Raw genomic sequence first — 19,374 nt, 5'->3', positions numbered from 1 at the left:
AGGGACTTTTGCCTCCAATTAACAATTAATGAAGTAATGTTTGTGGGAATAGGAATTAAATTAGCTCTTGAGTAGGGTAAAAAGGCATTAGATTTTTTGGCATATATAATCGACTGAAACCTTGAATTCCTTAGGTTCCTACGGCAGGCTTGCAAGAGGATTCCAGTTTTTGGATACGAGTGCCATGGTGGTAAAATACTTGAAATGTTATCATAGAAAAATCTATGGTATTATAAAAAAAAATCCAGTCGAAGGTTTTTTTTATTTGTCGTATGAGAATAAAAACATGATACTGTAAGAACTTCATTATATTTAAACTTCATTTCTGACGGGATATTTGACATTCAATAATTCTGATATGGATTTCCCAGGGTTTCAGGCCAAGCCTGTAAGTGCCTTTCCCGATACTTCGGATATTTTATTTCCAAATCGGGGTATTTTCGCACGTTCCTAGAAAAGGCTTCAAGGCTATACCAGCACTATATATATATATATATATATATATATATATATATATATATATATATATATATATATATATATATATATATATATATGTATATATATATATATGTAGGTTAATGTTTATAATGTCTTTAAACATTTCAGATTATCGTCGTCTTGCTCAACAATCCTATGATTTTATTCATTATCTATCTATCTATTTATCTGCATATATATATATATATATATATATATATATATATATATATATATATATATATACATTACACAAGAATTTCTATTTAGTTATGAATCCAGATATTGTGAATGAACTGACCTTAAGCAAAGCAAGAGAGTACAAAATATACATATGGTCGTTTCTATGACATGTCTGTGAGTGTGCACATGTATGTATATGTTTGTGTAAATATGTGCCTGCTTATAGAGCATATTTGATGATATATTATTCTTCCTTGTTTTGGTGAATAAAAGGAATAAAGTTCCCCACAAAATACAATCTTCTGCGGGGAAGATTATGCATCTCTCGTGTGTATAAGAGTTCTCTGTTCTTTAATTACTTTCTCGTGCCTTACGTAATATACCTTTCAGCGAGTGCTGATTGCTCCTGGTGGCGCAACAGTAAAGACTCTGTACTCCTGAAGGCGTCACAACTTTGTTTGAAAGCGTAATAATTCATATTCTCTTTCCTCCATCTTACTTTCCTCAACCCCCTTCTAACAATTCTGCCTAAATGGAAGACTGCAGTATCTGCAAAAAATACAAAACTGAGAAAAATGGCAGATACTGCAGTTTCCCCTTGCCTTGCTACTGATTTTGCAGATACTGCAAATAGGACCCCCTAAATACTCGTGGAAAGCATTGAAGAATCATTCTGAAACTGCAGTAACTTGTGTATTTTGTGTTTCACGAGCCCAGTAGGTGGTATATCTCAATTTTGAGAATTTTGCAACTTCACAGTTTTCCATTTGAGGGCAGAATTGCGAGGAAGTTTTCCTCCTGTTGCACCATTCAGCACTGCATGACCTCATAGGTCCCAGCGCTTGACCTCTTTCTCATGTCGCTCTCTCTCTCTCTCTCTCTCTCTCTCTCTCTCTCTCTCTCTCTCTCTCGGCAGCATATCTCAATTTCGAAAATTTTGCAAATACTGCGGTTTTACAGTCTTCCATTTTAGGGCAGAATTGTCTCATAGTGCGACTGCGAGGAAATGACCTCATAGGTCCCAGCGCTTGACCTCTTTCTCATGTCCCTCTTTTTCTCTCTCTCTCTCTCGGCAGCAGGATGGGGGACACGTTCAGGGCACGAGACATCAGCCTGAAGGCGCAGAAGAAGTTGCTGAGTAAGATCTCCAACAAGAGTATGGCCAAGAACTTCATCGACGACACGCACGCCAACATACTAGACAACATGTACAATCTCGCCAAAGCTTATGTAGGTTGGCTTATTTTTATTGTTAATTCTGGTTTGAATCATATACACTGATTAGTGCATAGGCTAGAGAAGGATTGTTTATATTATTATTATTATTATTATTATTATTATTATTATTATTATTATTATTATTATTATTATGTAAGTTGGTTTTCTTTATCATTAATATTGGTTTGAATCTTATACATAGATTAGTATATTTGCTAGGAAAATTATTATTATTATTATTATTATTATTATTATTATTATTATTATTATTATTATTATTTTATGTAAGTTGACTTTTTTATTATTAATTTTGGTCTGAATCGTATACATTGATTAGTATATCGGCTAGAAAAATAATTTTATATTATTATTATTTTTATTATTATTATGCAGAAGATGAACCCTATTCATATGGAACAAGCCCGGAACACACCGAAGGGCACTGAATGGCGTTCCCGGCCAAAGCGCCGAACACTGTGGCCCAAATTTCATATAGTCATTCATTCATTCAAACACGGAAGAGAAGACTTTATTTTCAAAGAATTAGAATGAATGAACACGATCACCCAATAGCGTAAAGTAAGAGGCGAAAAACCTAGGGGAAGTAAACACGGGTAGAAATTGGTAGAAACTTCATACGTCCCGATTCAAACATACGTCTAAGATCGCAGATGACAAACGAAGAAAGATCACTTGATCAGTTCAAGACTCGGCATGAGTGACAGATGATAATCTTGGCGGTGCAGTAATAAGATACATGAGAGACGAGGCTGAGTCATCGTTGAATGCAAGAAAGGGAGAAGAGGTGCACTGAACGAGATTGTCAATAAGAGCAATAAAGTGTAGTTCAGTGAACGGTACCATGTGAACCTACACCAGTAGTAGAGGAGAGAAAGGATGTTACAACTTCATCAACAACAAGAAAAAGAACAACAGTGGTCAGTAAATCAGTTAGTAAGGCCATAAACGGAAAGTTCGGCCCACAGATCCTTATGCCAAACTGTCAAAACAAAAAAATGACTAAGCATCAGTACGAGGGGAAAGAAGGTTCCTAATGGATTTTGCCTTATGGAACCCTTACGGGTGATATGAAACAGAAGAATTTAATAAAAGGTGTTTAAGAATATAAAAAAAGAAAAGGGTCAGTACAGTAACTTATCTAGAATATACAGGGAAGGAGAAGGATAAGTTTTAAATGCATTCCACTGCAAATGACTGCATCTAGGCAAGATTTAGTATTTATGATGTTATTATCCAGGCCTAGAGAAATTTCCAATCAGTCAACAATATCCCATTGACACCATCAGAGAATACCTCTCATTAACTTCTATAATCCTAAATGTGTATTATGTGTGAAAGCTCCATGATACTATACGTTCGTAAATAATGTAATAGTAATCTTGCCGTATGAGAATTAGACTTCAAAATCCCCCCCATCCATTTTAGACAGGACTCACTTAACTTTGTGTTGATCATAGTGTTCCATCGGCTTTGAGTGAAATGAACAGTTGACAGAGATCTGGAACAATCAGTTTGTCTAATTGGACCTTTAATACTTAGGAAAAACTAAAGAATGTTTTAGCAGACATCTGGGAAATTCAGCCTACCCTATGGACACCCAAGGAAATGAATTTTACCTATTGACAAGAAAATAGAAACAAAACTCCTTCTAAAAAAAATGTGGGTGCTCTATTTATGTATTTATTCCTTATAACAGGCGCGATTTATAAATCATCGGAGATAAAAGAACAACGAATAGGCAACTTTTCTTTTACCAGAATGATAATCAGTCAAGCTTTAATGTCCGGAGTTCCAGATGCTCTTGGCTTAAGCAAAATGTTCCGATAGTTTTCTCGCAGTATGTGTGGAGTTTTCAAACAAACGCGTATTTAACGAGGCTACAAAGCTTTCTGGTGTTTGAATGTCTCCCTTTCTTTATATTATTTTAGAAAAGGATAAGTTTTATTACCGATTATATTTCAGGTATTCATTAAATCTACTATAAGAACCATTGTAATGATAAAGTTAAGTCAACTGATAAGAATTACATTGTAATTAAGGAATTTTGTACTTAAAAACAACCCGAGGCCTTTTGCTGCACTGGTCTTTTCTCAGATTTGGAAAATTTGGAAAAGACCAAAGGTATTTGTGGGCCTCTGCAACAATCCCATATTGCAGCAACATCGAGTTATATGCAGTCTTGTTTTGAAATCCTAAATTGTGAATAGACAAATAAGATAGGTAGATAGATAGAGGGAATAAGAAATGTAAAGAAAAGAACTCTTGATAATACAACTAGGAACACTAGAATGACGCCAAACATACATCAAGAGCGATAAAGGAATCTTGTTTGAATTCCTGAGTTTCGTTGAATGATGCCAACGGTAACCACAAGAATTCCTTTGAGTTTAATCGTCCGTTTCAATAAACACCTCTTTCCTCCCCTCAGACTGGGATTGTAAATTGTTTGCTTTAGACCTTCCATTGTTTCAGACATTTCAAACATTGACCAGCTTTCGAAAGTAAAGTTCAGGTAACGCCTCGCACAACAAATGCCAGAGGAACGCAGTTAATAATTCAGGTTGTGTCTGGCTCAGGAATGCTGTGAACATTTAACATGCAAAGTACAGCATGTAACATTTCTGAATTTTTAAATGTAGTCAGTCAATCAATCAATCAGTCTGTCAGTCTGCATCACATGGAAAGAATGGCGATGTTGGAATAACGGATAATGGAGGGAAATTCCTTTCCTGTTATCTGCATATTCGGTTTCCTGCTTATTCGAATAAGTTGCTGGTCAGAAATTGTCAGGAGAGAGAGAGAGAGAGAGAGAGAGAGAGAGAGAGAGCTTTGAATTTCATCATACCCTGTGTTTGACAAATCAGCACTCTTGCATCAAGCGGAGAGCAACGAGGAACGAGTATTCTGGCGACAGGTCATTGCAAGGGTAAATATGACCGGAGTGAAAACATTTAGACTTTTATGAAATAAATACCATCGTCAGTGATACCTTTAGTGACCTGAACTCCAGTAAAAAAAAAAAAAAGGATTAGTTAAACATAGGTTTGATGAATTTTAGAATCTGCTAACAATGTGGAAACAGAAAATGAACGAAATGCAAATGGTACAATCACAGTTTATACATAATCCTTACACATAGAGAAAAATGTGTGCCAAACAGCAGTTTGCTTAAATGATAATTATATGAAGCGTGAGTGTATTTTGACTGTTTGTTGGAGGAAACTAACAAATTTGCACTAATGCAATTTCCTAAGTGAGTGAAAGATGCTTTTCACAACGGGTTACTTCGGATTTATGAGTTCATTTTAATGTATCATGCATCCATGCTTACCCTGTATTCTTTTCCAGCTTTGTCCTACATCAGCCATTATGGGAAAGTCATTGAAAAGTTATTGGTTATTCTATTCTCTCTCTCTCTCTCTCTCTCTCTCTCTCTCTCTCTCTCTCTCTCTCTCTCTCTCTCTCTCTCTCTCTTCATTCGTGAATATCAGCTCTTCGTTCCTGTTTAACTCTCGAGCTGAGAGAGAGAGAGAGAGAGAGAGAGAGAGAGAGAGAGAAAGTTCTTATGACGTTGAATGCTATCGAGTTCCCCCCGTTTTAAGTAAGGCGATCGGTTTATCAGTCCATAACGCCTTTGGGAACAGTGTTATGATAACTTTCACGTTATGCAGTTATCAGGTTACAGGCAATAAAACCGTTAGGAGATTCATTTGGTGTCATTTGGTGACCGTTTAGAAAGTATATCTCTCGATTATTATTTATTAGTAATAATAATTTAGTAATTATTATTATTAAATGCATAGGTCTTGGTGACTTCTTGAAATTGACTTATATATGTCTGCCATCATACTGAATAATCTTTATAAATAAAAAAGGAAAAACAGTAGGAGATATCGAACACTGATGTGGAAAATACAATGACAGCACCTCGCATTATAATTCGGTGCCCAGTATTTCTTATGTTATGTTTTGATTTTTAATGCGGAACACTTGCTAAGCGAGGACACAGCATTGCGTTTGGCAGTTTTGAAAAAGAAAAAAGTAAAGTTTGGTAACTTGATAATCATTAGGTCCACCCGGTATGAAATGACATCCGTATTGGATGAATCTCAGGCGGGTTTGGTTGATTTATATTAAACGTTGAGAAGTAGTAGAAAATAATCATAGATTTATTATTATTATTATTATTATTATTATTATTATTATTATTATTATTATTATTATTATTATTTTTACTGTTGTGTAATAATAATTGTGGATTTTTATTACACATTGTTTTTTACGAGATTGTGAATTTATTATTATTATTATTATTATTATTATTATTATTATTATTATTATTATTATTATTATTATTATTATTATTATTATTAATAAATTTCTGACTCACATCAGGTTCGAACTAGGTCTTTCAATTGAAAGGCAAGGGCGTTGCCCACTAGGCCATACAAGTCTTGTATGGCCCTGGGCAGCACCCCTGCCTTTCAATTGAAAGAAGGTTCTGATCCTGATGTGAGTCAGAAATTTATTTCTGTTTCACACGTGATTTGTGTTGATTATTATTATTATTATTATTATTATTATTATTATTATTATTATTATTATTATTATTATTATTATTATTATTATTTCCTTCATGCGAAGAAAATCCTTTAAGATTATGACAGTTGGCTTAACATTTCCTATATGAGTTATTTGTACACATGCGTATTCACTAAGAAACAAACATACACGCAAAAGACCTACATGCGTATACTGACAGTATAATTGCAGAGGAGAGAGAGAGAGAGAGAGAGAGAGAGAGAGAGAGAGAGATATTGCGTATTCTGGACATGCAACACAAGGTAAAGGTCGGAACAGCCTCGCAAATGGAGGTCTCTTGGAGTGTGGAACACCTGTACATGGTTACAGTAACACCTGTTTGCGACCTCCAATGTCATGTGGTATATTCCTGGAACAATGAAACCTTTGGTGAGTCAACACTAACATTACACAAGCATAGGTGTATACTCCGCTTATTTCTTATGTATGTTATGCCTTTTTTTATTAATGCACAAAAGATAGACATTAAAAAATGTCATACAAATGTCTTTCTTTCTTTCTATTGATTTCCAAGAGAGAGGAAATGTCATACAAATATTTAACAAGCACAGGTGTATACTGTACCTAATTTTTAAGAGAATGTGATATTTCCTATTGATTGTCAAGAGAAAGTGCCACACAAATAATTGTTAACAAGCATAGGGATATACTATACCTAGTTTTTAAGTATGTATCATATCTCCTATTGATCCCCAAGGGATAGAAAATGCCACACAAATAATTGTTAACAAGCACAGGTATACACTGTACCTAATTTTTACGTATGTCATTTTTTCTACTGATTCCAAAGAGAGAAAAAAATGTCATACAAATAAATACAAAACGCCTGTTTATTAACTGAGGTTTTTCTGCATGTATATTTACGTCCTTTAGGAATTTTATCCTTTTTACAAGCTACTAATTCTTTCGTTGTTATTTCAGACGGGGAACAAGAAAGAAGCCGAGAAGTTAGTTAAGAACATCATCAAAATCATCGTCAAAATTGACTTCCTCTCCAGAAACAAACTCTTTTCAGATGAAGACCTCAAAGTGGCCGATCAGGTGAGGTGGTTCAAAGGTTCTGTTGTTATTATTATTATTATTATTATTATTATTATTATTATTATTATTATTATTATTTTAAGAGTTGATCAAAATTTCTGTGATGCAACTGACAGGATAGAATGCACGAATGAAATATTTCTGAAACTCAAAACGAACACTTGATTTTTTTTTTTTTTTTTTTAATGTTAGATGTCTTCTTTTAGTTTTCTGACAAGAAAACTACTGTGCCGGCTTTGTCTGTCCGTCAGCACTTTTTTCTGTCCGCCCTCGATCTTAAAAACTATTGAGGCTAGAGGGCTGTAAATTGGTATGTTGATCATCCACCCTCCAATCATCAAACATACCAAATTGCAGCCGTCAAGCCTCAGTAATTTTTATTTTATTTAAGGTTAAAGTTAGCCTTCATCGTGCGTCTGGTAGCGTGATGATACCAGATCAATATCGATCTGTGAAACTTAGAAAAAAAGAAACCCACAAATTGGAGAAAGAATATATTCATAGGCACAAACAGTTACGGAGCGTCATGCTCCCTCTTAAGCCTGTAGACATTAAAACTCAGGTACGTAGTTGGATTTTCATGTCTCCACACTGAAGAGGGAGCATGGCGCTCCGAAACTGTTTGTGCTACGTAGTTTAGTTTTCATGTCTCCACACCGAAAAAAGGAGCGTGACGCTTCGAAACTGTTTGTGCTACGTAGTTGGGTTTCATGTCTCCACACTGAAGAGGGAGCATGACGCTCCGAAACTGTTTATGCCACGTAGTAGGGTTTCAATGTCCCCACTGAAAAAAGGAGAATGACGCTCCGAAACTGTTTGTGCTACGCAGTTGGGTTTCATATCTCCACACTGAAGAAATGAGCAGGACGCCCCGAAACTGTTTGTGCTACGTAGTTGGCTTTCAATGTCCCCACACTGAAAAGGAAGCATGACTATCTGAAACTGTCTGTGCTTCTGAATATAGTTGTTCTCCTTTGTCCTCCAGCGCTCATGTGGTTCATGTCACGAGAAGACCAACATCAACAGACACTCCCAGCATCTTCCCCCTGAACCAGATCTCTGGATCTGGTCAGCGTCAACGAGACTTCATCTCCTTAAGGGCATCGCCTCCCGAATCTGTAGGGCTGCCATACTGTGACGTCCTTTGACGTGGAAGGCACAAAGGAGCTCTTAAGGAATATGGTGTCGATTTTCCCACGTTACTCAAACTTGATGGTGTTTGCCATGGTGTTGACGTGTTGATTCATGGTGACCCTGATTATGGTCTCCGTTTTATGAAATGTCTGGGTATGAGAAGTGCTCTCTCTCTCTCTCTCTCTCTCTCTCTCTCTCTCTCTCTCTCTCTCTCTCTCTATATATATATATATATACAATATATATATATATATATATATATATATATATATATAAATATATATATATATATATATATATATATATATATATATATATATATATATATATATATATATATATATATATATATATATATATATATATATATATATATATATATATATATATATATATATATATGGAGAGATATATGTATATATAAGTATTTATATTTGTTTATATTTATTTTTATATTTATATAAATATATATATGTATATATATTTAAAAAACTAATTAAAACTACTATTTAAACTTGTCTGTTTGGTGGATATTCTCTAAATGCAGTGACAAATATATCTGCTTGATTCCTTATCAGGGGCCTAAGATAAGAAAGAACAAAGATACCCAAATGTAGAACCTAAATATCTTTTGAGAATTGTGTTGCATGACATCTATTTTATATGTACATATATATAATATATATACTGTATATAATATATTATATATATATATATATATATATATATATATATATATATATATATATATATATATATATATATATATATACTGTATAGATATACTTATACATATCGTTTTGATTATTGTTATTATTAACCAGATCCACCATCTGCTTTAAGTTTTCTTTAAATGAGCCTCAGTGAAATCGTGATATTAAGATCTGGTTATTGTTACTCAATTGTATTTTCTATTTGAAGTGCCGAGATTAAAGCTTATAATCAGTTGATATATTACGTTACATGAGATAAACTAATAACTGCTGCAAAATAGTAGGCATATATATATGATTTAGTCAGAGAAACAACAAATTAAAAAAAAATAAAAATAAATTCTTAAGAAGTCGAGTATCTAGTGACTAACCCGTTCCGTCTTCGTTCCAGCTGAAGGACAAATTCACAACGATCGTCAAGACCGTCATCAGCTTCTTCGAGGTCGACTTCACCTTCGACAAGAACTTCCTGACGAAGAACATCAACGACTGCCGAGCGATCCTGAAGGACCTGGTGGGCAACCACCTCTCAGACAAGACCCTCGGGAGGATAGACCACGTCCTGGACTTCTTCACGGACTCCGCCTTCCTCGAGGAGATGTTCAAGACCGACTCCCAGCACCGCCCTCTCCTCCAGTCCATCATTGGAGACATGAGCAAAGCCTTCGACGAGGGGCGGATCTGAAGTCAGTCTTCGTAGGTTTTAGGGTCTTTCTGAAGCTATGGGCGTGTCTTCTTCACTATATACCGGTAGCGTGCGTTGCGAATGACGCAGAAATATTCCGTGCACGCAGTGACGCAGTTCGGTGACGCCCTGACGCATTCGAATGCTGCCCGGAAGTGCACTATACAGACAGTCTAGGTCACGAGTGGTTTCGATCACTGCGACTTCTGCAAAAAGGAAGTTTTTTCTACATAGGCATTTTCAAGAAGACCGCGAGAAACCTACGCTAGAAGTGTCAAACGCTGTATTATTGTATTTGGCTCAAAAAGGATATATAAGTTTGTTAAGTTTTCTAAGTTAAGATAACATATCGGAAAACGAAAAATGTGATAATCATATCGAGATAAATCTAAATAAGAAACCATGGCAGATAGATCAGGCAAATCGTCACGTGATTATGTAATATAAATTAATGCAAAATACCAAGAATCAAGGGAGTTTGATCAGGAAGATGAAACTTTCCCCGTTCCTCGAAAAGAGTAAATGTAATCGTCGAAAAGAGTAAATGTAATCGTCGAAAAGAGTAAATGTAATCGACTGTACTGGATGGCTAGACCCATTCAGCCGTCTCACCCTAATTAATCAAAATGGTAGACTTTAATCACGACATCTCTCCAATATTTTAACTAGAGTTTATCACCATAAACTTTTGAATTCGTGTTTTGTAAAAAGTGGACTTATTTATACTGGTCACAAGCCTTCATTCTTTATCAGTCTAGCTAATTAAGAGAAATCCTGAAAATCTTAAGATAAGCCTGTATGATCTGCATGCAGTCGGAGTCTACTGAAAAGTGCTTTATTTTCTTTTTCTTGTGTTACATCGTTTCTCTTGACTGTTCCGTTCTTTCTCTTTGAAACAGCAATAAGATTATCTTAGTTGCAAGAAAAAAAACTTACCTTTATTTATGATCGATTAAAAATACGAGCGCAAAAGCAAGCGCTTGAAAACGCATTTACAAAGTAATTCAACAGTCAAATTCTCAGTGAAAGTCGTTTATCAATAGTCCATAGCTTTAAGCATTGTTCATTCACGTAGCTTCTCAGCCTTTTTGGGTATGCATGATGCATCCAGTGGAATGCAAATTAACAGCACCGGGGGGACTCTGCACATACAACACTCACTCCTCTTACACGCCATTATCATTCCAAAACGTCTAAATCACATTCTTCAGTTGCCAACAAACGGAATGCCACAGGCTCTGATTTAAAGTCTAGGTTCGTACTGATGATGCTCCCTGTTGCGTACTTATTAGGAGAGGTTAAGTTTCTTTGTACTTAAATGCTTAAACGTTGAAGTGACTGATGTATCTTCCCTGCATTTTGTTATGGATTGTTCTTTGATAAGGACAGAAGTCGTGTGTTGTGTTAATGATAAACGTTCTGTTTGAGAATGACAATGTTTGGGGAGTCTGTTCTTCATTCGCGCGCGTTTCATCATAGCTACGATGCTCTGGTAAATGCTGACACAGTCTGCTGTTCAAGAGTATGATGAAGCTCATTGTATCCATAATTTCATCGAATTCCAGTGCCCCTGAACAGCGAAAGATAATGCACAAGAAATGAGTGTACATTCATCTCCTCTGGTTTTATAATTGGGAGATACCTTAGCACAAGGGATTGATTGACTAATTAATTTATGGCTACTAAAACTGGCGTCGCAACGTCTAGGTTAGCACAAGGGATCGTTTTCACCTCTGCTATGCAGTTGACGGTTTCCAAAATGAAAATAACAGTTGAAATAATTTCACCCATAGTCTTAGGTAAATAACTTTTTTTTTCTTTATGGCCAGTGGGCCTAGTTTTACGAAAATGTAATGTACTAAAGAGCGTTCGCTGGCTTGTACGTTTCTCTCATATAAGTTTTATCTTAGGTTACGACAAAACTCTCTTACAAAGAGAGGACCACCGCATAATATACCTTTATGTATCTTTATGAAGATTTAAATGGAATTTCTGTTTGTTTCCAGGTATGAACAAACTTTGCCAGTTAAGCTGCATTCTATAGTAGACGTCAATAACTTAACTTGCCTTGTGAATATTTATTCCATTTGATCATATATATTAAACATTGCCAGAAGTTTGCAAGAAATTGCGCGGTTCATTGACTGCTTCTTCTTCTACTGCAACGCTTTGGAATTTTCTTTTTCCTTCTGGTTTTCCTAGTGCTTGTGATCTTGCATCCCTTAAGAGGTGGGTCCATCACTTCCTTTGTGGCTGACCTTCACCTTTCATAATTTTGTTTCTCTTCCCAAGAGTCCATAATGGCATTTGATCGCTCGTCTAGCTGGGCGTTGGACTTAAAGATATGTAATAACGTGGATTTGGACTTCATTTATCACCTTCTTTTGTGTAAATGTAATGCATTAAGGTAGAACAGGATTCTCCATTGGTACTTGTCAAGATATGGCAAAGTGCAAATATTTTGCCAAATTGATATTGGTGTTCCACTATTAATCTGTCAATGTTTATGAAGATCTAAAAGGTACTCCAGTACTGAAGTGTGGAGAAATGCTATTCTGAGGTTTCTTCATCATCAGTAACAGTTAAACTCTTGGCCCTTGATAACAGACTCCTAGGGGGTTAAGGGATTGGCCATCAATAGCAGTATCTGTTAACAAACAGTTTTCATGCAGAGCCCAAGCTGGAAATTTTCTGGCAATATAATTCCCTAAACCTCTTCAAGAATTTAACCAATAAACCTCTTCAAGAATTTAACACACAAACCTCTTCAAGAATTTAACCAATAAACCTCTTCAAGAATTTAACAAACAAACCTCTTCAAGCATTTAACAAACAAACCTCTTCAAGAATTTAACATACAAACCTCTTCAAGAATTTAACAAATAAACCTCTTCAAGAATTTAAACAATTTCAAAATATTAGCCTGCATTGATAAAAGAATGTATGAAATACAGTTAATTACTGCCTGTTTATGTTAGGGGGACTCATGGCTTTCGCCATGTGATCCAGCCACGACTCAAGGACATAATTATAGTCAAGGGTTGAGATCATTGTCGGAAATTTTTAGGACAAAAGGAAGAGGGACCACGGTCAGAAGTGTGAGTCATATTGACAAGGTGGATAAAGAGATGCTCGGCTGAGGAGAAGGAGTCTTTATAAAAATTGGAAAGAGGTTTCAGACCTTGAAGTGGGAGTCATCATGGGTCAATGAAGCCAGCCCTTTGACCTGAGAAAGTGGTCCATGGTCCAGCAATGTCTGTTTTCTGGTGGCCATCTGTTAATACCAGACTCTATTCCTGAATTCTTGCATGGTGTAGTGTGTCTGGACTACTAGCTTGATGTACCTTCAATGATATAAAAGAGCCTTTGGAGAATTGTGTAGCTCTATATATTTCTCATGTTTAGAATAGGGGTCACCAGAGCTCAGACTTGCTGTCTATCTTTGTGGTATTTGATAGCCAGGCCCTCCCTCATGGAACTAGACTTTGGGAGAATTGAGGGACATCAGAGATCCAACCATCTCTTATCCTAGACAATGAGTCCAGCTTTGTTGTTATGTGGTAGTAACATTTGGAAGTACTAGTTCAACGTACTCAGTTATCTATTCAGTAACATCATCTAAATGTTGATTGGAATGGAAGAGCATCGGGGGAAATTTTGTTCAGTATCATGCCTTTTAAGACCTAATTCTTGCTGAAAAAAAAAGGAAGATAATTCTCAAGCTATATTTTATGGCTAGGTTCTCCATTATTCGCCTCAAGTGTTAATGTAAGCCAATTGCTCCAAATGCTTTGATTCTGTCATTACAGACAGCAATGCCCACTCACCATTTCTGCATTAAAACAGTTTTACACTATTTTATTTAGTTTCATGTGGGAAATAGCATTTTTGGCTTATGACTTCACAATAGCAATGTGATCTTCTATGGCACAAGGACTGAACTTTGCAGCAAACTTCTTTAACTGTTTGATAGCCATTTTTGTGCCAGCCACTGCTTGTTTTTCTGTCCCACTACAGTTGCCAACACAGGGAGCGGTCTATCAAATCCCAATTTCAGCTTCTCCACCACATTCAGAGGACCATCATTTTCCTAAGGCACTATACATGACTCAATATTACGCAGGTTACAGTGCAAGGGAGAATGTACTGTACAGAGTTGGCAAAGGACGTGCATCTGTACCATACAAAAAAAATTACAGAGGATGCTCTTTGTACCATTTTTTGCTGCGCAAAGACGCACACAGCTTATTTTCTCGACATCATGACGTATGCACAAGGTGGTTTGTTTATCTCTTCACTTATATATTAAGTAGCTTCCATTTCCAGCACAGCTTTCAGTCTACTCCGTCAGAATGATGAGAAAAGTTCTTTACATTACCCTTGTTGACCTTACAGCAGATGCTGTCCATTTTCTGAAGAAGTGAGATAACAGGATTTCATCATTGCGAGGCCATATAAAATTTTATTAGTAAACAATAACTCTCCTTTTCAAGTTTCACTGTCTGATGCTTAGATTGGTAAAAGCTATGCTGTCGCTTACTCGTGCAGGTAAAATAATAATTTTCCTCTCTTTTTGTGCTGTGCCAGTATGTTTCCTTGCAATAAGAGCATTTTAACAAACATCTGATGTTATGCAAACTAGCCCTAGACTAAAAGCTATTACTTTAAAGGCATACAAAGATGGATGTAGTATTTACATTCTGCAAGAAATTTTTTTGTCATGCTTTTGGTGATAGTGACTCTTTCAGTACAGTACTTTTTACCATTGTCAAAGATAATAATTTTCAAGAGAAACCGAAATGTAACTTGAAGGCTTTCATTTTTCTCCGAATATATAAGGTTAGAGGAACCATTCCTTATGTACCTAATTTATTCTCATAAGACTTACGTTACTCTTTTTAGTTTTACTGTAATCGCCTACTGAATTTTCCATAGAAGTGTTAAATGTAAGGACTGTACATAAAATCTGCTTTAACCTTTGCTGTGACTTCCTCAATTCTGTTCTCACTCTTGTAACTTAGGTAAACATAGTAAATCAAATGACCAGTAATAATATTTCTTCATTAGTATAAAGGTATCTCTTGGATGCACTAATGTTGTTCTACATAAATACTGTGAAATGTGTATATATATACTACTGTACTGTTTTCTTGATACATATCAGTAAGTCAGTGTTATCGTTACAGTAAGAGAACGTTATCCAGTGCCTCTGGTTCCACAGAAGTTTTTCTTTTCTTCAGATGAGGATAATCTCTTTTAAAATAGATTACTGGTTTGCAATCATTGTCTTTAATGTCAGGAACGTTTCACACACCAAGTAGAGTTTCATTATCTTTTTTTTTATGAATGAACAGGTGTTACCTGTCGCTACTATGATGTAAAATATTTCAGTACGCTGTTGCTGTCGAACGGTCTAGAGTGTTCACAGTCTGGGACTTTTCTGATTTTAGTTAATAATGTATAATCACCTGAATATTTTTTATTTTTATAAGCATAACATCTTTCATAATTACGGTGTACAACGGGCACCGTACATGTACATTGTAGTACATACATGAACGGTATGTAGCATCAATTTATCAGTGAAATATTCTGAAATATTTTGAAATGAGCTGTGAAAGATGAATTTTGTCTTTAATAATCTCCTAACCACAGCAGTAAAACTTTGGTTTGGAAGTTACTTCTAGATAATAAATGGTATTTAACTTTCTAACCAAAGGAGTAAAAATTAGTTTTGGAAGTTACTTCTAGATATTGAATGGTATTTAATTCACAACTTATCTTTATTCATCAAGTTAAATTGTATTCAGTTGTCTCTAAAGATTCATTCAAAAACTGGATTTCCCATTGAATTTCACGATTTATCACTCGTTAACAGTTATGTTGTTTTAATAAAATTTTTGACTAAGACTAAGGAACTTTTAAAAGATAGATTTTTATGTAGACTTGATTTTCATTTCACACAAAGTTTTGCACACGCATGCATACATGCACACATGTATGCATATATGAAACTGCTCGTCTAGCCTGGATGATTATCATATACCAACAACTCTAAGAATTTGTATGGAAGATATTATGCTTTGCAAAAATGTTGTCAAAATTTTACCGCTGTGTATTCGTTACTTTAATTGCTAAACGACTCAAATTCATGAAAATGAAAAATTGTCATAGTGACAGCAACGGACCTATAATCTTTGTTTCTCCTCTTTTATTTTTGTTTTGGACTGGTATGAGTGGTTGAAGAAGAGTGAGGTGTGATCATAATGTAAATATTCACAATGTACTCGATTCCTGGGTCAGAGGATTGGTGTGAGAGATATTGGAAAGAAAATGGTTTTTTATAATGCATTTCTTTTTTTTTGTACAAAGCAACATTGTATCTATAACATGAATATACATATATGAAAAATATATATATTTTCAATCTGTGATTGCTGTGTATCTGTCTTCCATTATTGTTTCGACGTTGTGACTTTCTCCCCAAGAGAATTAATTTAGGTATTACAGGAAAATATTATTCGAGAGAATAATTACACTTACTTTGCTGTTAACCTTTGGTTCAAGATATATAATATATCAGAAATTATCCTTTTAATTCGCTGGTCACAAACATGTTTAGATAAAACATTCATTATGTTATCAAGTAATGCCTGATCTTGTGGTATGTTGTTGTTTATTGATAAGAAAAGGTTTTCAGACAGTAAAGTGATGTCAGCGACTCATTAGCTCGTTGTTCAAGAGCAAATAATGTACATCAGTAAACACCTTATGCATGCTTATCTTAATTGTATTATCTAGTGTAGAAAACCCGGTCGTGGGTTAGTGCCGTCAGTGCACCTCATGCGGTGCACTGTAGACATTACTTGAGGTTCTTTGCAGCGTGCCTTCGGTCCCTAGCTAGCTGCAACCCCTTCCGTCCCGTTCACTGTTCCTCCTTTCATATTCTCTTTCTTCCATCTGACTTTCCACCCTCTCCTAACAATTGACTCATAGTGAAACTGCGAGGTTTTCCTCCTGTTACGCCTTTCTAACCTTTTACTGTCAATTTCCGTTTCAGCGCTGAATGACCTCCTAGGTCCCAGTGCTTGGCCTTTGGCCTAAATTCTATATTCAGTTCAATTCAATTCAGCTATCTAGTGTAAATTTTCTTGTTGAAGAAACAGGTAATAATTTGATTAGCAAATTTGAGTAGGACAACATTTAAGGATGAACAATGTATATTCATCTAAATATTAGGTATGATAATCATTTGACAAATAATGATTTAGATATGGCTGTGGATTACAATGTGAATGAGTAGTTATTGTAGGTAAATTTAAATTTAAAGCAAAGACACTGAGGAAACTGACACTAACTCAGTTTATGATTTGGAGCAAATAGCAACGCTGACATTTGTTTAACACCTACAACCTATTTATCTATCGCATATTTTATTATATCACAGAAATGAGGTAAGAATATTACCATAAATATTCATCTCAAACCAAGTTCATTATAGCGCTGAATAATCCCTCGGATTCCAGTGCTTGGCTTCAAGCCTAAATTTCATATTCCATTTCATTCCACTATCTGAACATATCACTTTACTTCTATGAAAAAGCAGTTCGGGCCTACTGTAAAGATACGGACCCAGTGTAATGGCATGATAGTAATAACTGCTTTTCTTGAAAAGAAGCTGTTTAAAGATTCCTGTTATTTTCTATGCACGTTTCTTGCAAAGGTAAAATATATTCTGTTAATTCTCACACTCTCCTGTTCCTATTTTTTTTCAGAAATCTATGAATCTGGGAACCTCACAATGCAATAACAATTAGCAGTTCAGTTTAGATTCTCTCGTATCTGATTTAGGGCTTAAAATCAGAGGTACATTGAAAGTGTATCACCTAAACATAAGAATAACAGTTGTCTTAGCAACTCGTTTGAGGAATCAAGGATACTCATTGTTTTCAAGTCCCTGGAGACTGATTTTCTTGATGAACAACGTACAAAACTGCTAAAATGGATAAAACGTAAAGAATAAAAGGCAAGATTGAATAGTGCCTCAAAGGTGCTTTCCCACCCTCAGCATTATTTGATGACAAATACATCAGAACCTGTAGTAGATAAAAGTTTAGACTCAAATATGAATAGCAGTTACCAGGCGTAAGGTTGTTCTTAATCCCTTGGGAACTAGACAAAATTTTATTGACTTTATAATAAATTCTTTTTGGAATGCTAAACTATTTGCAATTATGTGTCCTAAATACATTACTTGGCCTTTAGCAGATGTTTCCTAAGCCAAACTGTTGTCTACAGTAGTGTGGTGAAAATCACACAGAGGTCTAGATGATAAACCTCTGAAATTCTAGGACCATTCCCCAACAGATTTCAAGATGTTTTCGACAGCTGAGGTGCTGCACAGTCACCTGCAATAATAGAGCAACAAGGATCAATCAAACTTAATGTGGGCAAATAATAAAGACACCACCAACTCACGATTACTTAACTAGTAACTGGAGTTTGCCCAATGACTTAGTGTTCAGGATAGCTAACAATTTTTGTTCAAGACATTTTAATTCTTTATATGTTTTTACGCACATATTTTTCCTTTATTTAGATTACTGTTGTTTCAGCTTATGCAAGCAAACTGTTGCTCACAAATTTATCCAAATCATTCAGCTAGGAAGGGGGGAAGAAGCTATATACTGATTTAACAAGTGAGGAAAATGAATGATGGGTTGTATCATTATACTCACATTTTATGCACTAGGTTTGGAGACTATCCGATGTTGCTGAAGCTATCAAAAATACTGATATATTTAAATGCCAATTCTGCTATCATCTAGTCTGACCAGACAGGATGCAAACGTTCTGAAGAAGTGCATATCTCTTAGATAAAGAATGACAGAAATTTAACGTAGTATATATCGCAGTTTGCATTTTTTTTTTTTTGACAAATCTTGCTGCTCGGTAGCTGACGAACAAAAGTTCTCATTTCATCCCTGGCTTCTAGTCCCATTGCCTCGCTCAGTAGAGGTTTTGTCCCGATTGTTTGGGAATTGAAAGTGGGCCGTTTCAGACCCACGAGGTCATTAACAAAAATGTTTGGAAGATGAGAATAGAACAAGGAATAATGACATGGAAAGTGAATAAAGAAAATGGCATAGAAAAAAAAGTGAATTAAACATGGAAGAAAATGAGGCAAGTATGCATTATTTCCCACAGCTACTCTAGATGTACTTACTCTCTTGAAAGGATCTTCAAGCATTTTGACACGTGATTCCAAAGCTTGTTGCTTCTACTGAGGTATGCAAG

The 19,374-nt window shown here is 35.4% G+C and overlaps 1 protein-coding gene across 2 annotated transcripts in view; it reads left to right on the top strand.

Annotated features, from left to right (window-relative positions):
* Positions 1-16,511, top strand: part of sigmar (Tumor necrosis factor alpha-induced protein 8-like protein sigmar) — a 170,141-nt gene extending 153,630 nt beyond the window's left edge. Inside the window, exons 3-6 of one of the 2 annotated variants that reach the window (XM_067095852.1) lie at positions 1,740-1,893; positions 7,426-7,545; positions 9,784-14,652; positions 14,720-16,511. In XM_067095852.1, coding sequence (XP_066951953.1) covers positions 1,744-1,893; positions 7,426-7,545; positions 9,784-10,077 — 564 coding nt within the window. In that variant the 5' untranslated portion in view covers positions 1,740-1,743 and the 3' untranslated portion in view covers positions 10,078-14,652; positions 14,720-16,511. The remainder of the gene's footprint in view (positions 1-1,739; positions 1,894-7,425; positions 7,546-9,783; positions 14,653-14,719) is intronic. The other variant, XM_067095851.1, reaches the window with a different exon arrangement.
* The last annotated feature ends 2,863 nt before the right edge of the window (positions 16,512-19,374 follow it).

Source organism: Macrobrachium rosenbergii, chromosome 52 (genome assembly GCF_040412425.1).
Source record: "Macrobrachium rosenbergii isolate ZJJX-2024 chromosome 52, ASM4041242v1, whole genome shotgun sequence".
Lineage (NCBI taxonomy): Eukaryota > Metazoa > Arthropoda > Malacostraca > Decapoda > Palaemonidae > Macrobrachium > Macrobrachium rosenbergii.
This window is presented reverse-complemented; position numbering and strand designations above follow the sequence as displayed.